Raw genomic sequence first — 26,246 nt, 5'->3', positions numbered from 1 at the left:
CGATTGCAATCCCTTCTCTAGCCATGATTGAATATCACAAGGCAGAGGGTGAATGGCAGTTTCTCTCTGGGTGAGTCAGCCTGACTTTATAAGGCATTTCTCTGAAAGGCATAAGAAAAGAAGCTGCATAGGATCTAAAGGCTACCATATCTGTTCAAAGGTTGAGGAAAAGTGCTTTCCCTTCTGCACCACTCCCTAAAGTGGTTTGGTCTGAAACTGGGTGGGAGGTTGGTGCTGGCATAGGAGTATGCATCTTACATCTATGTTTATAGCCCAGCCTGTGACTGTGACCAGAAAGGAAAGCCATGGGACGGAGCAGGGTGATTCCAGGGGCATGGGTTGGAGCTCCTCTCTCCTTCGAGGCCTGTTCCTTTTCCTGAAATGGATCTTCCACTGCTCTCCCGTACCACCTAGAAGGGAGGAAAGCTGCGAGGTGGGTTTGAGTGTCTTTTCACCCCTAGTCTTTCCACCAGGCTTGCCAAGTACAGTATGTACAATGGTTATTTCTCCGACAAACAAAGGCATCATTTCAGTGTCATAAAATAACTTCATGTGTGTTATGAGTTGGATGCAGGAGGAAGTGCAAACTCATAGGGAAGCTTGGAGTTCTGTGGGAGTTCAAAGAAAACTTGAGAAACTCTGGGGCCCCTGGCTGGGATGCTCAAAACTGGGAATTTGGTTTCTGCTTCTGTTTGGAGGCCAATCCAGTCTCTTTACATGGTTGTAAAGCTTGGAGAAGCTCAAGAAAAAGTAGTTCTGCCATTTAGAATTTTCGAGAAATGACTAACATGGCCTCAACTGAGTGTTATTACTGAATTACTAACCCGGATCAAAGGCTGAGCATCTTATGTTGGTTACATGCTATCCGCGCATTTGGACAGTGAGGTGGAAGAGAAAGGCCGTGAGGCCTGGTCTCGACAGCAGCACAATTTCATTTCCTAAAAAGTGATTTTGTTGCAAAGGATGGTGACGCTGAGTGTGTGCCAGGCTGGCTGTGGTCAGGGTGGAACAGAGACAATAAACACACTTACCTATTTCTTTGTGGTCAGGACTGAGAGACAGACCTAGGCTTTTGTCTGAGTTACAAAGCAAAAGCCACTTTTAAAAATATCCCCACCCTTTTTCACTAGTCTTCAAGTTATTAGAACAGCTTTTCAGTTATGTGCCATTTCCTCTTTTGTTGTGTTTCGTTGAGGTGAATCATCATGAAAACTAAATAGAGAGAGAGGAAAAAAAAAAGAAAACAAACATCTCGACCATCATAGAAAAGACACTTCAAACACTGCAAAATCGCCCACGTTGGCTCGCTGATTCAATGCTTATTGAAGGCAGCTTTATTGATAGGCAATTACAAACACGATGCCCCTTTTATTGTTCCTTAGATAGTACAAGAATGTTTTAAGCAAACAATTTTTTTTTTTAACCAAAAGTTGCTGAATCAACACAAAGATTTTTAGGAGTATTCCAAGATAGTATTTGATTTCAAATTCCCTGAGAGGGACATTAAATGGTCTTTACCCTCTGGATGTGCTGGATGGTAGGTAAATAGTTACACTTTCGAATCTTTAGTTCTCATAATTACCATGGAGGAGTGTTCAGGAAACTAGGTTATAGTTTTCGAAGTATGAAAAGAAATATTGAAAAATAATTCCTTTGAATGTTGCCTTGTGCTAGAGGATATATCCATCAGTGGCTGGGATGGAGACCCAGCTTATTTAGAGATGACTTATGCAGAGTAGGTCACATAAATTTATTTCTTTGTAACTCAGGGAAAAAAAAATTAAACGAAATGATTTTAGTTTCTTTTATCTAGTAGTTTGGATGAATTCTGAAGATATTTGGCCAGGATAACCAGCAAAAAATGGACCTATGAACCAGGCAAACCTCTATTTACTTTGTGCATGTTTGTAAAATACACTTATTATCATTATTGCTCTACCTTAAATCATAGAACCAGTCAGTCAGTACATTCTCACATCCTTATTACATTAATTATACCTCCTCACTTATAACACTCTACTACCATCTCATCCTTGCTTAGAATTTTATTTCTCTCTCCCGTCCCGGACCTTCTATTCATAACCATTCTTACAACATAGGAAATAAAAATAAAACTCATCCAACACCACTGAAAGCAACTAATGCATCAGGGATAACAACTCAGCATCAAGAGCCTAACTAAAAATGGACAGACTACAGTCTGGTTTCCTGGAAACTTTCACATCAGGTTTCTGGCCAATTCAGAAAAAGAGAGCTTCAGTTTTATTATTTCAGCTGCTGGATAACCTGCTATGTCTCTGATACACTGAACTGATGCTTTTATTTCATCACACGACTCTGGTATTACAAAAATAACAAGTCCTTTGCTTACGAAAAATAAAAGGAGGAACAGGGTTGGATCCTAAGACTTGGGAATGTGATTGAATGTAAGCTTCAAACACAAGGAAAATGAAATAATTTTCCAGTTGGGAAATACAGAGAAATCAAGTATTCTAGGAGCACCTGCTTTAGTAGTTGGATTAAAGAGTGGGTTTCACTCACAGGTGAAAGATGATAGGCGTTCTTTTGATTCTTTATATTTTCACGTGTTTCCATTATCAATGCAGGATGTTCCCAGGTTGTAAAACCTTCACCAGCCATTAAGTTCCAGGCTCCCTACCAATTTTTGTCAGAAATTCTGGAATTCCAAAATTTCAATGGTCTTTGTTTATTGACCTAACTGTTGAAGCAGAAAATAAAACAGCAGTGCACCCAGGAACCTGGGTAGCCCGAATATTTATATTCTCTGAGTATTTAGATATCCAAAATGTAGAAAATATGTTAAGCGGTTAATTTCAAATGATTTGTTCATTTTAGCACATCTCCAGATTCACCTCTAGAAAGCCACTGCCAAGTTTTCTGTGCACCAATATTTTATCAAGCTCTGATGGATGAAAAAATCCTCTAGTTTCAGCATCTTTCTTCATTCGTCCATGATAAAATATGATAATTGATTGATTTTTATTGCATTCCAGCCTTAGCCCTACCCTCCCATTCACAATACCTCTAGGATCAACGGGAGACACATCTCTTAATTGAACATTAAGGAATTTTGCCTGCTTTCCCACTTATGACCTGTAATCCATAATGCATCACTTTTTTCTCTCAAAATTCACAATACGCTACAAGTTTCTCATTGTATGAGACTATATATTTATGCCAAACTGAAAGATGTTACAGTCACCCTCACATAAGCTTTGGACATTGTAGCCAAAATAACTTATTAAAAATAAAAACTTAATTTTTGCCAATGGTGCTGCTAGGACAAAAGTCTATGTATAGGTTGTCCTTTGGCGACTTAAGAGCTCAATGGTGTGACTTGCTCCATAAACTGGCTTCTCACACAACTTTAATTTTCAGCCTGGGCCAGTAAAGAATCAAGGAGAAGATCTGCTTTGCACTTGGAGAAGCTCCTCATGCCCTGTGTGGGGTGAGGAAAGAGTAATGTTTTTACATTAATAATGTCTTATTCTCAACCTACAATGATTTAGCCTTTACCCAGTGTTGCCATTAAATACCCAGAGATTGAACTTTTCATAAAGGGCAATGATATAAAATTGTTCCACAAAGTATACTATATGAACCACTTTTCACAGTTCGAATAAAATATTTTAAATATAAATATTCTAACTCTAACAATAACCTATCTACACAAGTTAGGAGAGGATGGGATTCATGAAAACCCAATTATGGTGTCAATAGATCTCATGTTTAACCATTTAAATAGTTTGTTTTATTTTTCAAAATCCATTTGCAGATAACCCATAATTGTTAGGCCCTTCTCCTCCAAAACAAATGAACTATCAAAGAATAAAATGATAAATTATAAGAAAGGAAAATATATGCCATTTACTACAATCATTCCCTTACTCCCAAACTTGGCAAACATATGAGAAAAATGATATGGAGTAGATATAGTCTAATTTGCAAAGCTACTTTGGAACAGGTGAAATTTAAACATATATAATAGAACAGGCACATATTATCTTAAGATTTCTATATGAAATGAATGTGTTAGGTTTTTAATTAAGAAATCAAGATTGATGTGAAATGGTAAACAATAGCATTTACCATCAGGAGAATCCATTAATTCTGCTATTGCCAAATCGAAGAATTACAAATGTTTCCTTCATTCTTGTAGAGCAGCAGGTTAAGGATCTGGCATTGTCACTGCAGTGGCTGGGGTTGCTGCTGTAGCCACTGCTGTGGTGCTCATTTGATCCCTCACCTGGGAACTTCCACATGAGACGGGCAGCCACAAAAAGAAACAAACAAAAGCAGAAGAAATTAAATTATTGTTATTGGTTGCATAACCTTTAGGCTGTATATGCTTTAAGTTAATGATCTTTACAGACATGGTTTCATTTGGTGTTCTTCTGAGGGCCTACATGAAAGTCAAGTTTGCCTTCAGTCATCTTGGTGTAGTTTTTAGAGTGAGGGTAAGAGTTGCAATTCCTTTAATAGGGGACCAAAGTGCAAATGCTTCTAGGAGAAACAACAACATGATTTACATTTACACTATAAGTTAAATGACTGATGTCAGTTCCTTCTCTGAGAGTAAAATTTTGTGATAGGAAGTATTTTGAGGGGCCTGAGGCAGGCAGGAGGGGATCACCTGCTAAACCAAAAGCATCAACTGGTCAGCCCCTGGGTGGAATCCCTGTTACTTTACAGTCAGACTTTGTCTTAAGCTTTATGATTTTCTCATGGGATTCCTTTCGAAGTCCTTTACTCAGGCATGTATAGGAAAAGAAACAGCACTGAAATACAGAATTAAATCTTAAGTCCTTATGGATGTAAACGGATTTCCATTTAAAAATAAAGCCTATAAAGGAATATCTTAAACTTCCTAAAGAAAAATAGAGCAAGAGTAAAATAACCTTTTATATGTGAAATCTCTTACAAAAGCTTCGTGTGTACTGAAGTGGAGATGCACAATCTCAAATGTGGGTGTAACCGCTCTACATTTAGGAAAGATGCCTCGATGGGAGTGCCTACCACAAGTGATGTCTGCCACCCAGTGGCCGCTGAAATAAATGGTTTCTTTGTTGCCTCTGGCCTTGCATTTTGCTTAAAAAAAAAAAAAAAAAATCGACAGAGAGGTAGATGATGCCACACCAGCAACTGAAAACACCAAGACATCTGCCTCGATGTATCTGAAAAGACGCCGCTGTAGTAAATGGTACATATTTTCCTTTCCGCGAGCTCACAGATTAACCGCGACGCACATCTGCCCTTCCCGCGAGCCCAAGGCTCCCCGGGTTCAGATGCTGACGGGCACCGACGACACTGAGCTGGCGCGGGACTCCCGGGTCACGTGGTTGGGCATGGCCAGAGTGCAGCATGATACGCCTACGGTGGCCTCCGGTAGCTCGTCGTCCTCCGTCCACTCGTTGAGCTCGGGGTTGAAGCACTGGATGCACTTCTTGTACTTCCTCTCGCCCTCGTTCCATCCTCCCACCAGGTAGGCGCGGCCGTGCAGCGCTGAGGCGCCCGCAGTGCTCACGCCCACGGGCAGCGGCGCCGCGTAGCTCCACTGACCGGTGGCGGGGCTGAAGCCCTCCACGGTCAGCACGTCCACGCGCTCGCCGCGCGGCCCCACCTGGCTGCCGCCCATCACGTACACGCGCTCGCCCAGCGCCACCGCGCAGTGCCAGCCCCGCGGCGTGCTAAGCGCCGGCAGCTCTTGCCACGCATCGCGGGCCGGGTCATAAGCGCACACGGAGCGCGAGTACGCGCCGCCGATGTAGCCGCCGGTCACTAGCACGCGGCCGTCGGCTACTGCGCTGGCGTGGCAGCAGCGCGCCACTTCCAGGGGCGCCTTGGGCTGCCACTGGTTGGCTGAGGGCACGTAGCACTCGAGCGAGGCCAGGCTCCCCTCGGCGTTGCGGCCGCCCACGGCGTAGAGGAGCCCGTTGAACACGCTCAGGCTGAAGTGCGTGCGTTTCTGGTTCATGCTGGCCAGGTGGATCCAGGTGTTGAAGCGGGGGTCGTATCTGGAAGTGGCAGAGGAAGTGTGACAGCCTTGTTGGCAGCAGCCGGGGGAACCCAGGCGATGCCACCCGCCAGACTGTGGGAACCTGGACACCATCCCTGTGGAGAGGCCCGGGACCCAGAGCAGCTCCTTGCCTTGGAGGCTGCTGATGTTCTCTTAACCAGTAAATCAAGTGTGACAGTTGGGAGAGGAAGGGCAGGCATGGGTGATGGCCCTCTCCTCCTGTTTATAAAACCATTTCCTTTATCAGGCCACTCCGGAGACCAACCCTAAAGACGGACCTCCAGTCCATATTCAGATACCCATCATCCAGCAGGATTTAGGGGAATGCATGTGGAAGAGCAGTGAAGCCGGGCGGGTGTTCGTGGAATCAGGGAAGGGAACACGGCCACATTAAGGTCAATTCCACGTATCTTCAGACACCAGCCAGCCCTAGCTCAGTCTTACGCCTGAATCAAGATAGGAGTTGACTAATTGGATTTCTCCATTTCTCACAAACCGCATCTTTTTTATACACCTCTGCTGGCCATTGCCATAGTAAAGCTAAATCACTGAGTTTTCTATCCTCTGTTAAAATGAGAACAATAGAACTCATGTCCAAACGCATCACCAAAGCCTTAACTTTTGATGCTTCTCTATTTTCTCTTACTAATAGATCCTATTTTCTTTTAGTATAGGGATATACATTTTTTTTCAGTGTTCAGCCTTTCAGTTATTTTACCATAAACACTGAAGTCAGTACTGCAAAAACAATGACTTAGTTATCAGCAGGAGGAACATAAGCACTGGTAGTAAATGAATGCTTTTCTGGTTTCCGTAGTTCTGAGTGTTGTAGACGCAGGACTGACTCCCATCTGTTTTATGTTCATTCGTGTTTGTCTCATTTCACCTCCAAATTGAAACTATCAATTAAAGGCCAAAAATGAATTAATTGTTTAGATTCATTTAAATGACACAATACATGTAATGAAATAATACTTTTTTTTATAATTTACTAGATGAATTTCCAGATCTTGCTCATTAGTTATGTTTGACTTTGAACCACTACCATGATAGGAGCATGATTTTCTGAATATTTCATGGATATGGAGATTTAAATTTTTTTATTATACAAAAATAACCTGCATTTGAATTCCATGTTCTGCAGGATTTATTATGCTTTACTCTTTGTACATGGAACAAAAATATTGATGGCATTCAGTCTTTAAAGAAATATGTAAAATTAATTTGCTGCCACATTTTTAATGATCTCATTCTAGTGCCAGTTATGAATTGGCAGTCATCAGTAAAGGTCACTTAAAAGAAATTTTGTATCATTTTAGTCTCTCTTACAATTTAGTGTTAAAAACTAAATTTGCACCCATCTTCTTTCAAAAAGGCAGGGTGTTGTGAAGAGCTCGCTGACCAGAAATGAGAAAATGTGAGTTCCACTTACCAGCACTGTCACTTCTCTGAGTGACAGATTTCTCACATGTAAAATCAGAATCATCATACCTCTCTTCTCGCTTCATAGACGTGTTGAGAAATTTAGAGTGTATAATATATGTGAGTGCACTTTATATAATGGGGAGTGTTTTGTATATGTAATGTATTCTTACTATTGATTGAGCCCATGAACTAAGCTAACAGGCTGATTAATTTCTTTCTATGTCAGGGCAATTTCCTCATAATATTGAACCATTTCCATTCCTAATAAAAAATCTAGTACCTGCAGAAATTGCTGACTGCATGCTTGGCTTGATTTCTTGCATCATTCTGGTCTTCACCACCGGCCACATAAAGGAATCCATCCATCACAGCCACACACTGATTAAAACTCTTGGCTGGCATCTCTGTAAGTTTGCTCCATCCATATTCAGGGTCTCTGTACAAAACATCTCTACTAAGGGACTTCTCAGTAAGGCCTGGACGGCCCCCTACAGTGACAAGGACACGACAGCCCCCTCGGATTCTCGTGCGTCTAGACTGCAACGTGTTTTGATGATAGGGAAGTAAGTGGTAGTTCATAGCATCTACAAGAAGCTTGTGACAGTCAGCATCTTGCATCATTCTTGGTACTGACTGAACATAATTGACCAGGTCTTGTGCAGAGATGGTACCAAAGCGAATATTGCTCAAAAGATCGGCAGCGTATTTCACTCTCTTTTGGTCAGATTCTAACCATTTCATTGCAATCTGGAATGCTACTATTTCAGAAGGCAACTGTAAGTCATCATCTATAAGAAGTTCGTTAATTTGCTCAAATGTGAGTTTCATAAACTGATCTGATTCTGCAAATTCAAGGAAGTTATCCCGGATGAATTTTTGGGCGGCCGCCTTTGCGTTTCTCAGGGAGTACGTTTCGGCAATGTTAGCAATGTACATGCAGTTCTCAACACTCATCTCTTGAATCAGAAAATCACTGCACATCTTGACAAGGGTATGGATCTGAAGATAAACAGCAGCAGAAAGAATGCTTCCTATGGTATACAAGGAGAGAGTCAGCTTTCCAGTGTAGGCATATGCGATGACAGTGGCCAGGCCCAGTGGTGAGATATCATTGAGATCCACCCTTTGGGTAGATGGATCTTTCTTTAGGATGTTGTAAAAGTACTCACTGCATGAAGCCATCACTGACTTGTGAACGTCAAAGGATTTGGTTTTGGTGCCGATGACTAAGTCGCAAAGAAAGTTCTCCTGCCTCATTTTACTTAAACCTTCCAAGAGGTTTGGGCCATAAGAAGCATCTGTTAATTCAGAAGAAATGCAGCTAAGGCCATTGCCTCCCTCTAGGAGCCCGTTCAAAGCATTAAGTTTGTGGAGGGGACTGTCTTCTACAATGATGGTCATCTCATTGACGTCACCCTTGTTTTTCTTGACAGTCTTCTTTTTGGGGGCCATGTTGGTAAATACACTGTCACAGGCAAGAGCTTACTAAAAAAAATAAAAGAAAAAAAAAGCATGTTTTTATTTCAATTGTGCTTTGGACTTTGAAGTGCTGCATTTAGAAACGTTCCTTTTTTATAAGATAGTAGTTTTGGAATGGCATAATGTATATTGATTAATTCTTAAAAATACATTTAAAGGCTCACATTAAACTAGATGCACATCTTACTGACAGTTTACTTCAGCATCAATCATTGTAGGTAATTCTAGAAAGGTTCATATTAGCAAACAAGACCTCTCAATATCTATAATGCCAAGTAATTCTCTGGTCTAGCTGTTCAGTAATTATGGAATAATAATTGAACATCACTTTAAGGGCTCAGTTTATATTCAGGAAAAAGTGAATTATAATTACTTTGAAGTTTTTCTCAATAAAATACTACAATACTAAAATTCAGGAATTCACGTTAAATGTAGGATATATATTAGAATAAATGTGGCTAACAATCAGTGGATAAGGACTTGTAATGATGAATTAGTTTGGGCTTCCTACTCTACATAGTCACTTAAATAATTTCCAGAAGAATTAAATATCTAAATGATACACACACACACACACACACACACACACACACACACAGACTTACACAAGAACTAGAATGTAGTCTTTAAAAAATCTGAAAGTAGGAAAAATGCTCTTAAGCATAACATACAATCCAGAAGCCATCAAGGAAAAGACTGAAATATCTTAATATTAAAAAAAATGACAACAATCTATAAAACACCAACTATTTAAAAGACAAGCTGCAGACTGTGAAGACAAAAATGTATAACATTTTTGACAGATAAATGGTTAGAGTGAAGTTAACACGGTATTTAAAGAGCTCCTACAATTAATAAGTAAAAAGTAATCCAACTAAAAAATGAGCAAAGACTATAACTAGGTAACTAGGTTGTTTACAGAAAATACAAACAGTTAAATGTTTTTAAAGCTAAACTAATAATAATCAGGGAATTGTTAACTGAAATTTAGGGAGGCTTTTTATTTTTGTGGTCAAATTTTGCTTATCAATTGGTTAAAATATTTTAAAATATTCAGAGTATCAGATGTTGGTGTGGTACATTGTTAATGGGATTATAATTGATATAGTTTTTTGAATAATAATTTAGCAGTCTATCAAATATAAAAACTATTCTTATGCTTTGACACTAGAGTTCTAAATCTACTCATGTGCCTCTTAGAAATATATTTACATGGGTGCTGACATATTAGGGACAGTAACCATTACCTGTAATCAATGTCATAAATATTTGAACCAGTTTTTTAACCTATATGATGTGTGGATTTAGCTCTATGATGTAACTCTGAACATCTCTGATTTTAAATTGCTACATAGTCCTTCAATATCATAGATTACATTATTTTAGCTCTTCTCAAAATATTGGGCCTACTCATGGATGTGGATAAAATCTATAGATGGATTTTATCTACTGCCATGTAACATTTACTTTCTTGTGAAATTACTGATGTTGCATTTTTTTTCCATTTTTAAAGTAACAAAATCAGTGTGTGTAATTCAACAATTCAGTTCGTGGAATTACAAATAATTGTATACTGATACAATACAAATAATCGAAATTACAGATGACTATGTATGCTTATGCAAACTTATATCTGCATAGTTTGAGCAGTGATGTAAACCAACTGGTAAACCACTTCTGTAGGGGGAAAAAAAAAGCCCTTATTTGTTGGTGTTTTTTAAGAATTTAATTTGTTTTTATTTAAAGTGTTTTTATTACAGTTGATTTACAACGTCCTGTCAATTTCTAAAAGCCCTTATTTGTGAGGTGCTGATTTCTTTGATACAAATACACTCAACATGATTGGTTTCAAGCTATCAACAACCAGCTCGCTACATTCCTGAAAATGTAAAAAGGTTCTCATGAGCCAGTACAAGTCAGTTCCAGCATACCACTAAGAGAGAACTTATATCAAAACAAGTTTATGCCATATTACTCAGCAATTTACTTTTATCGCTTGAATGTGCTCATGTACATCTTTCTGTATTAGCACACACATAAATTTACCTCATTCTCTCTAACAGCCACATAGATCCCACAGTAGGGATATATAAAATGCATGCAATCATCCTCTTGTTGATGGATATTTAGGGGTTTAGGGGTTTTTAAAGTTTTTGAGGGTGGTGGTGGTGGTGGTGGGTGTGTGTGTGTGTGTGTACATATGTGTGTCTGTTTTAAGCCTCACTGTTGAGTTCATTCTGAGGGGTAAAACTTAGCTTTGATCCCCCTTGAAAGTTTTCAATTTAATTACTGGAATATATGTTGAAAAATTCCATAATTGTGTTTGTTGCTGTTCCTTTCCAAGTGGAAGGAAAGTAGCAAGTAGGTAGAAAGTAGAGAAGGTCTGTCTCTTTGCCAGGGCTTTTGTCTTCCTCATTAAGCTCCAGCTGTCATATTCATATTTATATTTGTTCATAAGACTGCAGCACATTTGTCCTTCCTCATTCTTTCTTGTAAGCAAGGCTACATGCATCCTTACCTTGTGAAATAGATTTTCAACCCACTCCCATTTTAGTCTTCAAATCCCTTTGATTTATGTGGTGAGTGTCCCCTTGCTGGATTTTTCTGGGGAAAATTTTTAAAATTTTGTTTGGCAAGCAGTTATCAGACACCTACTGCTGTGTGGGCAGCACTGTTCTGGGAATGATGGGGCAATACAATGAGTAATTTATGGTTAGAGAGACGAAAACGACACGTGCAGAATGACAACAAGAAAGTAGCTAAGCACAGCATAGTAACTTCAAAAATAAAACAAAACCCAGCATTTTCTACCAGTAGGAGCATAAATGTCCTTTTGGAAGAAGCCTATTTTCCTGGAGGAATCTCTATGGGCAATTTTTTATTCATGTAGACATAAGGATTATAACTACTCATTGTTTTGGATGAAATCCTAAACCTGAGGATTGATCCGAATGCTTCAGACCGAGATGCTAAATGTTTTGTTCATCCATCATGAAGAGATCATTTCATTGGTAGCATATAGGGGTGGATATTTCAATGACTGATAAGATAAGTCCCCTATGGCCTCATGCCCCACCTCTGGAGCTGAGTTCCAGAGGCTCCCCTGGGGTACCTTGTGTAAAACTTCAGTTGCTGGATGGTAGTAAAACACAGGACATCCTGGAAAGAACTGAAGGGGTGGGAGGGATTTGGGTTGGCTGTTTACCAATTCGGTACAGAAGGATCTCAGTATTTAACAACTGGGATACATGATACTGAAACATACTAGGACAAGGTGTAATTCTTTTGAAATCATTTTGATTTTAAGGTTCTTTTTGTTTCTTTTGGTGAAAATGGAAGTTTCTGGAGCAAAGAGAGAATCCAGCCTCAACAACCTAAAGATATATATGCTGAGGCTAAGGAGACAAAGGCCAGCAGGCAATTCTAAACGAAGGAGTAACTGGTGGACTCAAGAGCGATAATATCTGATATCCAGTTTTAAATCTTTTTATACATTGTTGTTCTCATATATCATCCTTCATTGAGGTGTTCTCAAGGATCAGTAATAAAGATTGATCAATTGCTGGCTAGCTCACTCTTCACCTTTAGGAATATCATGTTGTATAGCTGTGAAGACCTCAGTCTCTGAAGAAGACTGCCTGGGTTTAAAAACCAGCCCTTGCCTCCACCACTGGTAAAAAAGCCAAGTAAAGCTTCTTTTTGATAGATGGTCCCTGTAAGCTGGAAGGTAGTGGAGAGAGTGCGGCGAAAAGTAGAGAAAACTACCCGGAGATGCTAAAGAGTGTAATAAAAGGGGCGATGGTTTTGTAGGGGAGTCGAGAGGTGGGGAAAAAGAATAGTATAGGATGAACTCCCCTTTCCCCGCCTTTCTTGGAAAGGGATGGCTTTTTGGCTGAGTAGGCTGCAGGTGGTACTGCACAGGGCAGCTGCACCTCCACTGGAAACTGTTGCTGACTTGAAGAACCGGAGGACAGAGTTTGTGGTGAAGGCATTCACTGGAGAGTGAGATGGGAATTCTGGAAAAGAGAGATCCATGAACAGGAAGCCCGGTGGAAACGTAAACCTTCAGGAATGAATGAAGAGCATTGGGGGTGATAAATATAAAGAACTAGTTTTTCTCTAAAGCTCTTTAAAATACATTTGACTCTTCAAAAATGATAACATTGTCTTAGGGAATTCATAATATATGTAGATGTATGCTATACCATAAAGGATGAGGGGATAGTGGTAAATGAATCTATACAGTTGCTATATTTTCTGTGTTTTACGTGAAGTGATGCAATAGCTTATGTAGCCTGCAAAAATTTAGCTTTGCATGTTGTAATCTCTAGAGTGGTGCTGTCCAATCCAATAGAAATATAATATGAGCCACATAGGTAATTAAAACACTTCCAGTGGCCACATTAAAAAGGTAAAAAGAAACAGATGGAATTAATGTTCATAATATATTTTATTCAACCTAATATATACAAAATATTTCAACACGTAACTGCTATAAAGTTATTAATGTGATACTTTACATTCCCCTTTTTTCATACTAAGTCTTCAAAATCCATGGTGTATTTTATACTTAACAGCATGTTTCATTTTGGACTAGTCACATTTCAAGTGTTTAATAGCCATATGGGACTGATAACTATGGCATTGGACAGCAGAGACCTCAGAATAACCACTTAAAGAATGCAAAATATAGCTGAAAACCAAATAGATTAAATTTAAATGGAATTCAAAAGACTGCAGGAAAGTTGGAACAGGAACAAAAAAAGGGGAAGGCTTTAAAGGAGAGGAAACGCCTCTTGCTCAAGCAGGTTGGGGTGACTCAGCATGGGATGTGCAGACTAAGATGGCTGGAGAGAGGGAGTCAGGTGGGCAGGCAACATGAGGCCAATACATAAGGGATGCTGGATGCCAGGAATGGTTTGAACTTGATAAGTTGGTATGCAGTCAAGAAGGATTAGGAAATCTCCAGGAAGGAGAGGGCACACTGAGGTCCTAGTGAAATCAGTCCAAGCTCTTCCATGGCTTCCTTCTTTTACTTCCTGTTGCTGTATTCTCTTTCCTCCATAGTCTAGGCTTCCTGCCGCCCCTGGTGTTCCCATGGAAACTCTTGTGACCTTTTTGTCTGAATGTTCTTGCCCTTGTTCCATTTCTCCAGGGCCCTACTGGGTGACACATTAGCTAGTCTGACAAATGAGCTAAGCTTATCCGTCAATGGGAAAATCTACTTTTTCTCCCAGATATGCATTTTTTTGTTTGTTTTGTTTTTTTGTTTTTTTAATCAGTGCTATGATGCACATACAAATTTCTAACAGAATTGCTGCTATGAAACATGCATGTATATTTCTTTAATATTATATTATTTAAATATTTTAATAACAAATCAAATTTATTTAATATTAATTTTATTATTAATATGTTATTTTATTTTTTTAATGGCTGCACCTGTGGCATATGAAAGTTCCTGGGCTAGAGGATGGAATCTGTGTTGCAGCTGCAGCAACGCTGGATCCTTTAACCCACTGCACTGGGCTGGGAAATCAAACCTGCATCTCTATAGTGATGTTAGAATCTTAACCCAGTGTGCCACAGCAGGAACTCCTTAATTAATATTTTAAATATATGTATATTTTTTCTTAATATCAATAGGGCTTTTAGAGCCTCTGAAATCACTGCATAAAGTTAACTGGGTTCTTTAGCTCTTAGATGCAGGAGATCACTTATGAGACTATTGAAATCAGAGCCTGCAGACCACTTTCTGGTGGCCATTTTTCCCTAGCTCTGCTCATAAATTCAGTATTTATTTACTGAAGCTGCCATTACATCCTGTTCCTAGGTCTGTACCTTGGAGGTGAGGCTGTCCTTCCACTTGCCCAAATGTTCTCAGTCTGGGCCATGTTCCTCCAATAACACACTGCAGACCCCTCAGAGGAGTCTGGGACTCAGGACCACTCCTTGGAAGCTGGGCGAGGCTCTCTAGTTTCCAGAGATGTTCACTGCCTCCTACATCCTGAGAAATGGTCTTCCTCGGGCCCTGCTCCTCCATCTCCCAGCCTACAACTGGGGGAGTTTCAAGACTTTCTCTTCATTTTTCCCGAAGCACAAAGGGCTTGATTTGCCCTTCCCACCCAGCGCGGCTCTAATGAGTTGCCCTCTTGGGATCAATGAGAAGAAGACAGGCGCCCTGGGACCTTTAGTGGCCCTGCTGGACAGAGCAGGACACGCTGGACAGAGCAGGTCTAGCCACAGCAGCTGAGGTTGTGTAATGGGATGAGCAGCTATTTGGAGGCACTGCCAGTCCCCTCCTGTCCCTTCCCTTTTTGAGTAAAAGAGGAGACTGCACAGGGTGCAGAAGGTTGTAGAAGGCTTGCGGTGCTACAGGAGCTATCCCTTCATTCTGTGGAGGGGATGTGAGAATTCTCCTTCTTCAGTCCTGGACCCCACAGCCTCCTGCCCTCCCTGCTCTATCCACTATCTCCCAGAGCGGCCTCCTGGGTCCCCTGGAAGAGCTGCCCACTAGAAACTGGGCAGAAGGGCAACAGAAGCATAATCCCTCACTCTCCCCACTGCCCACCACCCACCTTGGCCGCTGTCATTTTTATGATAGTGTCATGTATTCAACACCTGATAACACCTGGGCAGTTATGTGAGCCACCACATTTTCCACGATCTTTTGTATTTGCCAAATTTCAGTATGTTAATAATTAATTCCTAAATATAAAGCCCCAAGCATGAATCTATACTATGTGTTAAACGTAAACTGTTACCTCCATTTCTACCTAAAATAATAATTAGTTAGCTAGCATGTATTACTTGAGGACTTACTGTGTGCCGAGCCAAGGTGAGTACTTTATATTATTTTTGCTTTTAAATTTAAGCATCACAGAAATCCTAACAAGCACAATTTTCATTCTTAAATTTAACCATCACGGAAATCCTAAAAGGCAGGTAATAGTATATTCATTTCACAAATGAAGACATTAAGGTCTGGAGAGAGTTTAAAAAACATATCCAAAGTCATGCAATGTGTTTATAATGTGTAGTGCAGCAAGGATTCAAACCCAGATTGAACCCTGACTCCTTAGAGGGTTCATAAACACAGGGCAGGTTGAAATCTGTAGCCGGTTAAAAAGTGATCTCCTTCCAACATGAGAGGATAGAGACTGAGGTGGAACTCAAATTTATAAAATTAAGGTTTGGATATGGGGACCATGACATGATTCATTATAGCTCCAAAGACTGAAATAGAGGAGCTGTTCTTTTAAATGTAAGACAAATTTGTTTGGGACAATCAGAGCCTCTTTATCCTATTGGGGTGGTAAGGCTATGAAGCTCAAGAGTTTGGATAAGCCAAAAATAGAAGTAGGTTCAGGGAGGTCTTGCATGAATTTGTGGATCAGAGAATCACACACCTTCTTTTCAGTGTTAGGTTGAATATGAATTATTATCATATATTTATCAATTATGTTAGATTTAATAATTATTGTTATCAATTTTTATTTTATTTTATTTTTTGCTTTTTAGGGCTGCACCTGTGGCATATGGAAGTTCCCAGGCTAGAGGTCAAATCAGAGCTATGGCTGCTGGCCTACACCACAGCCATAATAGCCACATGGGATCTGAGCCACGTCTGCGACCTACACCACAGTCACGATGCTGGATCCCCAACCCACTGATCAAGGCCAGGGATCAAACCCTCATCTTCATGGATACTAGTCAGACTTGTTTCCCCTGTGCCACAGTGGGAACTCCCTGAAATTAATCAATTTTTGTTTAAGGACAAGTATTATCAATTTCCCGTGGCTCAGCTTAGCTAGAGGCCTGTTACCTATAAAGTATGCAGAGTCTATGCATAAAGCTAACTTCTATTTTCTGAACCTGGATATAGGACGTTAAGGACCCAATGCGAAAATTGCTGGTTTTGTGTTTTGTTGAAAATTTTAGTAAAATAGCTCTTTCTCTCTTCTAGCCTTGTGTGTGTGTGTGTGTGTGTGTGTGTGTGTGTTAAGGTTGCGGGAAGTGGGGCTGGCAGGGGGCTTGAAAGTCTGTTTTTGTAAGACTGTTGTCTCTTTGGTTCTCACAGAACTGAGAAGTGGGTTTTGGTGTTAATTTTGCTCTAAGCATCTGAAGGACCTGTGGCAAAACATTCCACCTTTTAGGATTTCAGTTTCATCATCTGTCAAGTGAGGAGATGTGTACCTTCAGTTCAAAAATTTTACAGAGAATTAAAGTTGGCTTTTGCTGTCAGAATCATCCAAGTCAGGTCTGTATCACTTCTCCCCTCAAAATAGCCTTTGAAAACCCTAGCATCACCTCATGATCAGATGTAGATAACCAACAGAGACAAGAGATTCTTCACCTGGGAGTCATGCTTTGGGTCTCAGCTGACAAATTTAGCAAATAAAAATATAAGATGTCCAGATAAATTTGGATTTCAGAAAACCCATGAATCACATTGTAGTATATAAGTATATCCCAGTATTCGAGATACACTTATGTTAAAAATTAGTTTGGGGGTTATCTGAAATTCAGTGTTCCTGCGTGTCCTGTATTTTTTCTGGAAACCCTTCTCTGGGTTGGGTTTCATGTGACTCTGTGAATTCTGTGAAAATTTCTGGAATACTATGGAAACGTGTGTGTGTGTTCATGTGTATTTTTTCTATAAAGTGGGCCCACAGCTTTCAGAAGTTCACACAAAGGTCCATAACCCTAAATAGATCCAGAACTTTTGGACTGGAATGATACTGACAAGAAATGGTAACATAATTCTACCCTCTTCTATGAGGGGAAATCCACGTGACAGGATCGCACTTAAGTCCCTCCTGGCCTGAAACAGATTTCAGATGAAAAGCTCCTGGAACCAAGAATCGGTTTATATGTAAGGACGTTCTCTTTCCTACAGCCCTCCACCCCAGCCTCCCGGGAGAGACTCTACCCAGGGCAAGCTGTGAAGCCATGTGTGCCAAAGTGTCACTGTCACTCCCCTGCAGAATGAGCTGGGATCCCAGAACGCCTTTTTGCCAAGGGGGCGTCAGCTGCACTTGCTCCTAGTCCCTGCCACATTCCAGCCACTGCCTGTGTCTGGGCGTCACCTGCCTCCCAGAATAGAAACACCCTGGCCTCTGCCACTTGCCATTTTAAATGAAGTCCAGCTTAAGGGGGCTTTTCCACTTGACTGTTTCATTTCCAAAATGATTTCTAGCATAAAACATGTGTCCCAGTATTGCCGTAGGCGCACATTTGAAACAAAAACTTGTTTTGCAATTACAGTAAAAGCTGTTCTCTTTTGCAGGAGGGATTTCTATTTTGCCCACAGGTTCCCTTTCTGGGAACCCAAAGAATGGTCTGATTTGTTTGTTACCCATTTCAATAAAACGGATTACAATTTTATCTAAGCTGATCTGGTACTAAAAGTTCCAGATGGTTCCTGATAAAAGTGGAGACAAAATTCTAAACTCTACGAACCAAATCTAAAATCTTTACTTTCCTCCCTCCCTTCTCTATAAAACAGAGGAAGAAAAAAACCTACATTAGGCTTTAGAGACTTACAATTATTGTTAGAATGTATAAGTAACTATTTATAAGGCATCTCCAGCATGCATTTCTGTTACTATGACATTCTCCTAATCTAACACATTCCTTAGATTTCAAGAGGGTGTTTTCTGGTTCTCTGCTTCCAATCCAGGACAGGAGGATGTGACCCAGCTGCAGACCACCCTACCGCTGTGGACACACAGACACCCCCCTTCTCCTCAACACCACCCCCCACACACACACACCCCAACCCCGACCCCAGGACTAACCCAATTCGGAGACCGTGGCCCCGGCTCCTTATCCTCCTGTGTGAGTGGCGTCCCCGACTTTAGATGGTGGAGTTTTAGTAGCAGACTCCTTTTGAGAAGCAATCTGTGGAGAGAGAGAGAGAGAGAGAGAGGAAAATCCAGTGGGGAGCCACCAGCAGCCACCTGACACGTCCCAGCAGCAGCAATTTTTAGAGTGACCCTTTGCCATCCCACTGGCTGCAGCCTGTGCTCTGGGCCCTCCTCTCCCTCTTTGGCCTTCAACTTCAGGCCACCCCAGGGCAGAGGGCGGAGCCCAGTGTGGTGGAGAGGGCTTGGGTTTCTTGACCTGCCCAGTGGTTTAAAATCAAAAAAGTCAAGAGCTCATCAAAGTGAAAGTGAGGAAAGAAGATTAATTATGTGGGTAGTTAATTGCTGGAAGCAGGAATTAGAGTGTGTGTACTTGGGAAGAGGAAGGGAAGGTTGTGCCTACAAATGAGCTTCTAGAAAGGTAAATAGCCTGGTTCCCTCAGGTCCTTTGAGAAGACTGGGTTTTTTTGTTTGTTTGTTTGTTTTTGTCTTTTTGTCTTTTTTGTCTGTTGTTGTTGTTGTTGTTGTTGCTGTTTCTTGGGCTGCTCCCGCGGCATATGGAGATTCCCAGGCTAGGGGTTGAATCAGAGCTGTAGCCACCGGCCTACGCCAGAGCCACAGCAACGCAGGATCCGAGCCGCATCTGCAACCTACACCACAGCTCACGGCAACGCGGGATCATTAACCCACTGAGCAAGGGCAGGGACCGAACCCGCAACCTCATGGTTCCTAGTCGGATTCGTTAACCACTGCGCCACGATGGGAACTCCAGACTGGGTTTTTAAATAGACTGTTCTTTAGGAAAGGAACTCAGGAGAGCTCACACATGACACTGGCATCGCATCGCTGGAGTCTTCATTCAGTTCAGTAGCGGGAGGTTCACGACCCGTCCCTATTATCTGGGGGTCCACAAGGAGGTCTGAGATGAACACACACTCCAGCACACACGCAGCTTGGGGAAACTCTTGGGCAACACTTCGTGTGAGAAAGAGAAATGTAGTAGGTTGTAACTGACCGCAAACTTTAAACAGATACCAAGAGTGTGAAATGACTGCTAAAAAAGTTACCCTGATATTAGGCTGCAATAATAGAAAAAGACATCATGGAAAATAAATGTTCTAATTATTCTTCATTAGTCAGGACATGCATTCAGTACTGTTTGCCGCCTTGGCACACTGAGGAATTGTTCTGTATCCTGAAGGATGAGGCTGGGAGGAAGCTGAGACCTTCTCATATTGGTCCCATACTGGGACCATCTGCAGAGAACTAGGACTAGCAGGGAGCTTAGGAGAGATGAGACTCCTGGGTGCAAATGTTTTGGGGGCTGTTGTGCTGCAAGCGGATTTGATTATGCTTGTTGTAGCTCAAGCTGACAAAAATTAGGCCTGATGGGTAGAAATTCCAGGGAAATAAATTAAAAATAAGGAAGGAGAGGAGTTCTTTTGTGGTGCAGCCTGTGAAGGATCTGGTAGTTGTCACAGCAGTGGTTCAAGTTGCTGCTGTGGAGTGGTTTGATCCTTCCACATGCCTTGGCTGTGGCCAAAAAAATAAATAAGGGGAGTTCCCCTTGTGGCTCTGTGGGTTAAGAACCCAGCATAGTGTTGATGAGGATGTGGGTTCAATCCTTGGCCTTACTCAGCAGGTTAAGGAGCCAGCGTTGCTGCAAGCTGGGGCACAGGTCGAAGATGTGGCTAGGTCAAGTGTTGCTGTGGCTGTGGCATGGGACTCAGCTGCAGCTCCCATTTGACCCCTAGTCCAGGAACTTCCCTATGCTACAGGTATAGCCATAAAAAGAAAAAAAAAAAAAAAAGTAAGGAGAACTGATAACAAATGGGTTCTAGTGATGAAAAGGAACCAGTTCCTTATGATTAGAAGGGTGGAAGTCATAAAGCCATAGGATTGCAGTGACACAGAAGGGACTCCTTCTCATTGGATCATCTCTGATATCTTGCCAGCTCTAAGACTCTGATTCTGTTTGTATTTGCCTCTAGTTCTCCTGACCCCTCTCAGTGCATCAAATCATTGCATAATCTCTCAGTTATCACTTCTATTTGAATTCTAGCCAGCTTTTTTTTTTTTTAGGGAAAAGTCTTTTGATTTTTTGTTTATTTATTTATTTATTTTTTTAGGGCTGCACCCGAGGCATATGGAGGTTTCCAGGCTAGGGGTCGAATTGGAGCTGTTGCCGCTGGCTGACACCAGAGCCACAGCAGCACCAGATCCGAGCCAAGTCTGCAACCTACACCACAGCTCATAGCAATGCCAGATCCTTAACCCACTGAGCAAGGCCAGGGATCGAACCCTCAACCTTATGGTTCCTAGTTGGATTTGTTTCTGCTGCACCACGACGGGAACTCCCTCTTTTGATTTGTTCATATTTACTTTTTCCCATAGATCTCCAACCCAGAATGTGTCAGAAGTAAATCAACGAAAGCTCTTTATTCTATGGTTTACACAAAACTAACAGAGGAAAAATAAAATAAAATAAAACTAATGGAGGACCACTCACTCTCAGATGATCCTTCTTATTTCCACCTCCTTGATTCCAAGAAAGGGCCAGAGCATTCAACTCTATTCTTATTGCGATTAAAAAAAAAGTCTTATATCAGTATTTATGATAATGATATGATGATGGAAACGGCCATCAAGAGATAGGTGTTGGAACCAACAATATTGTCTTCAAAGGTTCAAGACTATTAATTTCAGTTCCACTGAAACAATGCTGAGATAATCCTTTCAATAGAATGTTATTTGAGGTAGAGGTATGAACCCAAGTGGAAAAATAAATAGCAGAAATGGAAAGTCTAAGAGACTTCAAATTAAACACTTACGGAGTAGCTACCCGTGTAAGGATTTAACTACTGCTGTGGTTGGTATACTGGATATACGGGATGGAACATGGGTGGAAATGAGCCTGGGCAGTAGGTCGTAGTTTATATTAAGGAAGCTGAGGGAGTTCCTGTCGTGGCTCAGTGGGTTGAGAACCTGAGTAGTATCCATAAGGGTTCAGTTCCTGGCCTTGCTCAGTGGGTTAAGGATCCATTATTGCCTGTGGTGTAGGTCACAGACATGGCTTGGATCTGGCATTCCTGTGGTTGTGGCTGTGGCCAGCAGCTCTAGCTCTGATTGGACCCCTAGCCTGGGAATTTCCATGTGCTGAGGGTTTGGCCCTAAAAAGACCAAAAAAGAAAAGAAAAGAAAGTTATTCTTTTTTTGGGGGGGGGGGCACCCAGGCATATGGAGTTCCCGGGCTAAAAATCAGGTCCTCAGGTCCCAGCTGCAGTTGGGACCTTACACCGGATTCCTAACCCACTGTGCTGGGCTGGGGATTGAACCTACATCCCAGCACTCCCAAGATGCCACCAATCCCATTAAGTCACAGATGAAACTCCAGTTGATCATTATTCTTAAAGCAGTGGGGGCCTATATATTAAAGTTTATTTAACAGAAAGGTGGCCATGATGAGATTGACATTTTGGAAAGAATGCATTTGGGGAGTATCATCGTTGAAGAATTTAGAGCTTTAGAAAGAAGCTGAAAATATTAGGTTTTAGCTATTGGCAAAGACTAGGGTAGAGCAGATGGTATTGGTGAGAGAACATGGGCTGGGGTCGCTGGCCAGGATTGGAGCCTAGCTGAGGTTCATGGCCATGACTGTTGGTCTGAGACCTGCCAGTGTGCTTGTATGTTGTTCTTATGCCACGTTCAGCTGCAGAAAAGCCAGAGGGCTGGATTTAACAGGAGAAGGGGTTTTGTAGGGTGGGTAATTTTTTTCCATTGTTTAGTGCCCATCTCTCCTTCACAAACCTCTCCTGACCTTCTGCCACAAATTAATTCAAATGTAAGCTCTGTGAGGCCAGGGATCTTTATCTGTTTTGACCACTGATGGGTCTCTGGTGCCTAAAACAGTGCCTGGCATAGTGGATGGTGAATCATTGTTTATTAGCTGATCAGATAAATCAATAAATGAATAAATAAATATTGAGTGAGATGAACTTAGGGGACAAGGGACTTGAGGGTATGTGCCAAGAAGTATCTTAATGGCAGACCACAGAATTCAGCTGAAGAAGCACAGGTATGAAGTCCCCAGAGCAGGGAATATTTCTTGTCAATTACTGTAGCTCTAGAATGAAGACAATGCCTAGCACATAGTAGGTACTCAACAAACATTTGTTGAATAAAAATACAATATTGAGGCATTCCGACTGTGGCACAGTGGGTTCAAGAATTCGACCACAGTGGCTAGGATCACTGTGGAGGCATGGGTCCAGTCCCCAGCCTGGTGGAGTAGGTTAAGGATTCGGTGTTGCCACAGCTGTAGGTCATAGCTGTGGCTCAGATTTAATTCCTGGCCCAGGAACTTATATGCCATAGGTGAAACCATAAATATATATATTATAATATATTTGTATATTTATATAAATTATATATAATGAATTATATCAATTACACTTTATATAATTATTAATTATATTTATATAATTTATATATTTATATAATATATATTATATATAAATATATATAAATACACACATACACATACACACAAAGATGAAGAAAAGTATTGTGATTTTTCCTTATCCTGGTTGTTTCTTAAAGCAATCCCCAGGGATTCTCTAGCCAAAACAAGCATCTTTCAAAAAAACTTTCATGGGAGTTCCCGAATCCAACTGGGAACCATGAGGTTGCGGGTTCGGTCCCTGCCCTTGCTCAGTGGGTTAAGGATCTGGCATTGCCGTGAGCTATGGTGTAGGTTGCAGACATGGCTCAGATCCCGAGTTGCTGTGGCTCTGGTGTAGGCCAGTGGCTACAGCTCCAATTAGACCCCTAGTCTGGGAACCTCCATATGCTGCGGGAGCGGCCCCAGAAAAGGCAAAAAGACAAAACAAACAAACAAACAAACAAAAACAAACAAACAAAAACTTTCATGGCTGAAAGAACCATTGTATGATAATCCATGGTCCCCAAAGTACATCTATCAGATTATAGTTCTGATAATTTAGCCAGTTCTCAATTCCTGCCAGCAGTGGGAAGACATTTGGAATGCTGATTCTCAAACTTAAATGGATACGGGAATTATCTGGGAACCTTCTTAGATATTGGTTCTGATAATGAATGTATGGCTTGGGGCCCAAGAGTCTGCTTTTCTAACTAGCTCACAGGTAATCCTGATGTTCCTGTTCTGAGGACCACACTTTGAGTAGCAAGGATTTGGAATGCTTGGTTATTCAACATTTGAAGGGAAAGGGTTTGTTCAAAGGCAATAGAGCCATCCATCAGAACCCCAATACTAATCTTCAAATCTACTGGAAGAGGTCCCCAACCTTTCCTTCTTTGCCTCATTAAAATGGAACAGCCCTCCTCGGATTACAGACACGGCCAACTGTTCAAAAATCTTGCTCTATCAGTTTTTCCCGCTCTCTATACCCACGCCCTTCATATCTGCCAGCCAATTTCCACCACCGCTTCATGGTATACAAACTCTCCTAGTAAAAAAAAAAAAAAAAAAAAAGAAAAAGAAAAAAACCTTTCAGTGTAACTTATTATCCCGTGCAGTTAATGTCATATTTCTCTCCACTTCTTCACAGGCAAACTTCTTGGAGGTACTGTAAACCTTTACCTGCTGCTTCTATCTTGTTGCTTCCCATTTTCCTTTCAACTAAATCCATCCAAGCTTCCCTGTTTCTCTTCTACCAAAGTGCTTTGCCAGGGTCATAAATAATCCCGCGTCACTGGTTTTTTTGGATGTTGGACAGCGTTTGACCTTTCAGAATTATTTCACATGGTTGACCAATCATTCCACTAAAAATGCCCCTTTCCTATTGGTGTTGGTTTTTCTCCAACTTTTCTGGCTATTTCTTCTTATTCTCCTTTCCGAGCAGAAGGTATTCCACCCAGCTCCTGAAAATTAAAGTGCTTCAGAGCTGTCCTAGATTCCCTTCTATCCTCAAAACTGCATACATTCTTAGATATCTCACAAACTCCTTCAACTCATTACTTCCAAGACGGAAGTCATCCTTTCCCTCCAAATAAGTTCCTCTTAACAATATTCTTTTTGGTAGTCAACAAGCCACCCCTCATCCGGTTCCTTAAATGGTAAATCTGAGCTCATCCTTTACCTCTTTCTCAGTCTCCTGCACCCCCATTTCCACATCTGATTGATCACCATGTCCTCTTATTACATATCTGTAATTTCTCTCCTGCTACTGCCCTTCTGGTCCAAGGCATCACCACCTCTCTCCTGGACCATTGTGAAATCCCCCTAAATAGCCTTCCTGTGTGCACTCTTGCTTCCCTCCAATCCATCCTCAAAGTGATCTTTTCAAATCTAATCATGTAACCCCTTGCAGAAAATGCAACAGCTTTCCATTTCCTCAGGATAAAGCCCCAAACCCTTCCCTGACATTCAGTACCTTTCAGCATTCCTGTCTGTCCCTGGGCTCTCTTCATGCAAAACCAGTCCTTGCCTTTTCCAAGGACCTCAAATATCTCACATTCACTTTCTGCTTTAGGTCTTCATACTTGCTGTTCCAGCTGCCTGAGTGGTCTCTTCCCTCATTTGTGCCTAGTGATTCCCAACTGATCCTTTGCATCATGGCTTAAATGTCACGTCCTTAGGAAATCCTTGCTTGAACCTTTAGCCCAGCTTCTGTGCTGCCACAGTGCCTTCAATTTCCCTCCCCTGTCACAGTTTAGCAACTCCTTACTGGACTACAAGCACCATGAATAATAAAGGCAGCCTGTATTAGTCCTAATTCTCTCTCAAGCACCTGTGGTAGATAGCATCTAAGATGACCCCAAATGATTGTCACCTCCTGGGACTATGTTCTTAGAAGACAAGGCTGGAGAAGATAGCCCTTTGTTTAGCAAAGGCTATAGCAAGTTTTTAGTTGTGTAGTGTCATCAAGGAGCCAGAAAGACCAGTGGAAAGGTGAAGCAGAGAGTTTTATATCCAGTTGCCAGACTTCTAAACCCCTTTCCAGTGGTTGTACTTTCCTACTCTATGAGGTTGGGTATGAAGCAGTGTCTGTCTCCCACCCAAGAAGCTGAAAAGCCAGATGCTTGATTTTCCAGGCTTCTTTGTAGTGATGGCCCAGATGGGCACAAGACATGAGCTTGGCTGATCAGATGCCTGTACTCCAGACTAGAAATTCGGAGCTAATGGTACAAAGAAGCATGGCAGAGGGGAAGCCCTTTTGGCAAAGGGGATGGTCCTTGCTGAGCAGTGCCAGCACCTTCTGGCACTGGCAGTGGGGCCAAGAGTGGAGGCTTTGGCGCATCAAGCTATGGCTTCCCCATTCAGTAGGGGCAGCTGTGGTGTCTGGAATCTTGGCTGTGGTTCTGGCTGGAGAGCCCCTATTTGCTCCTTTCCCTGCCTTATTTCTCTGATTGTTGGTCAGTAATTCTGTGAGCTGCCCGGGATCCTTTCAGTAGACTCC

At 41.5% G+C, this 26,246-nt stretch overlaps 1 protein-coding gene and 1 long non-coding RNA gene across 2 annotated transcripts in view; one reads left to right on the top strand and one right to left on the bottom strand.

Annotated features, from left to right (window-relative positions):
• LOC146401493 (uncharacterized) overlaps positions 1–26,246 on the top strand; it is a 125,759-nt gene that overhangs the window by 9,806 nt on the left and 89,707 nt on the right. The gene's annotated exons all lie outside the window — the stretch shown is intronic.
• On the bottom strand, positions 1,312–18,854 carry KLHL31 (kelch like family member 31). Its single transcript, XM_001929631.6, has 3 exons — positions 18,742–18,854; positions 7,743–8,947; positions 1,312–6,035 (listed from the first exon to the last, which is right to left on the bottom strand). The coding sequence occupies exons 2-3, from the start codon at positions 8,912–8,914 to the stop codon at positions 5,303–5,305; spliced, it is 1,905 nt and encodes a 634-aa protein (XP_001929666.1). The 5' UTR covers positions 8,915–8,947; positions 18,742–18,854; the 3' UTR covers positions 1,312–5,302.

This window comes from Sus scrofa, chromosome 7 (genome assembly GCF_054392235.1).
Source record: "Sus scrofa isolate SSC_HxYL_T2T_F1_AM1 chromosome 7, Sscrofa_HxYL_maternal_Yorkshire_Landrace_v2.0, whole genome shotgun sequence".
Taxonomy (NCBI): domain Eukaryota; kingdom Metazoa; phylum Chordata; class Mammalia; order Artiodactyla; family Suidae; genus Sus; species Sus scrofa.
Note: the sequence above shows the minus strand (reverse complement) of the source record. Positions and strands in the feature narration are given on the sequence as shown.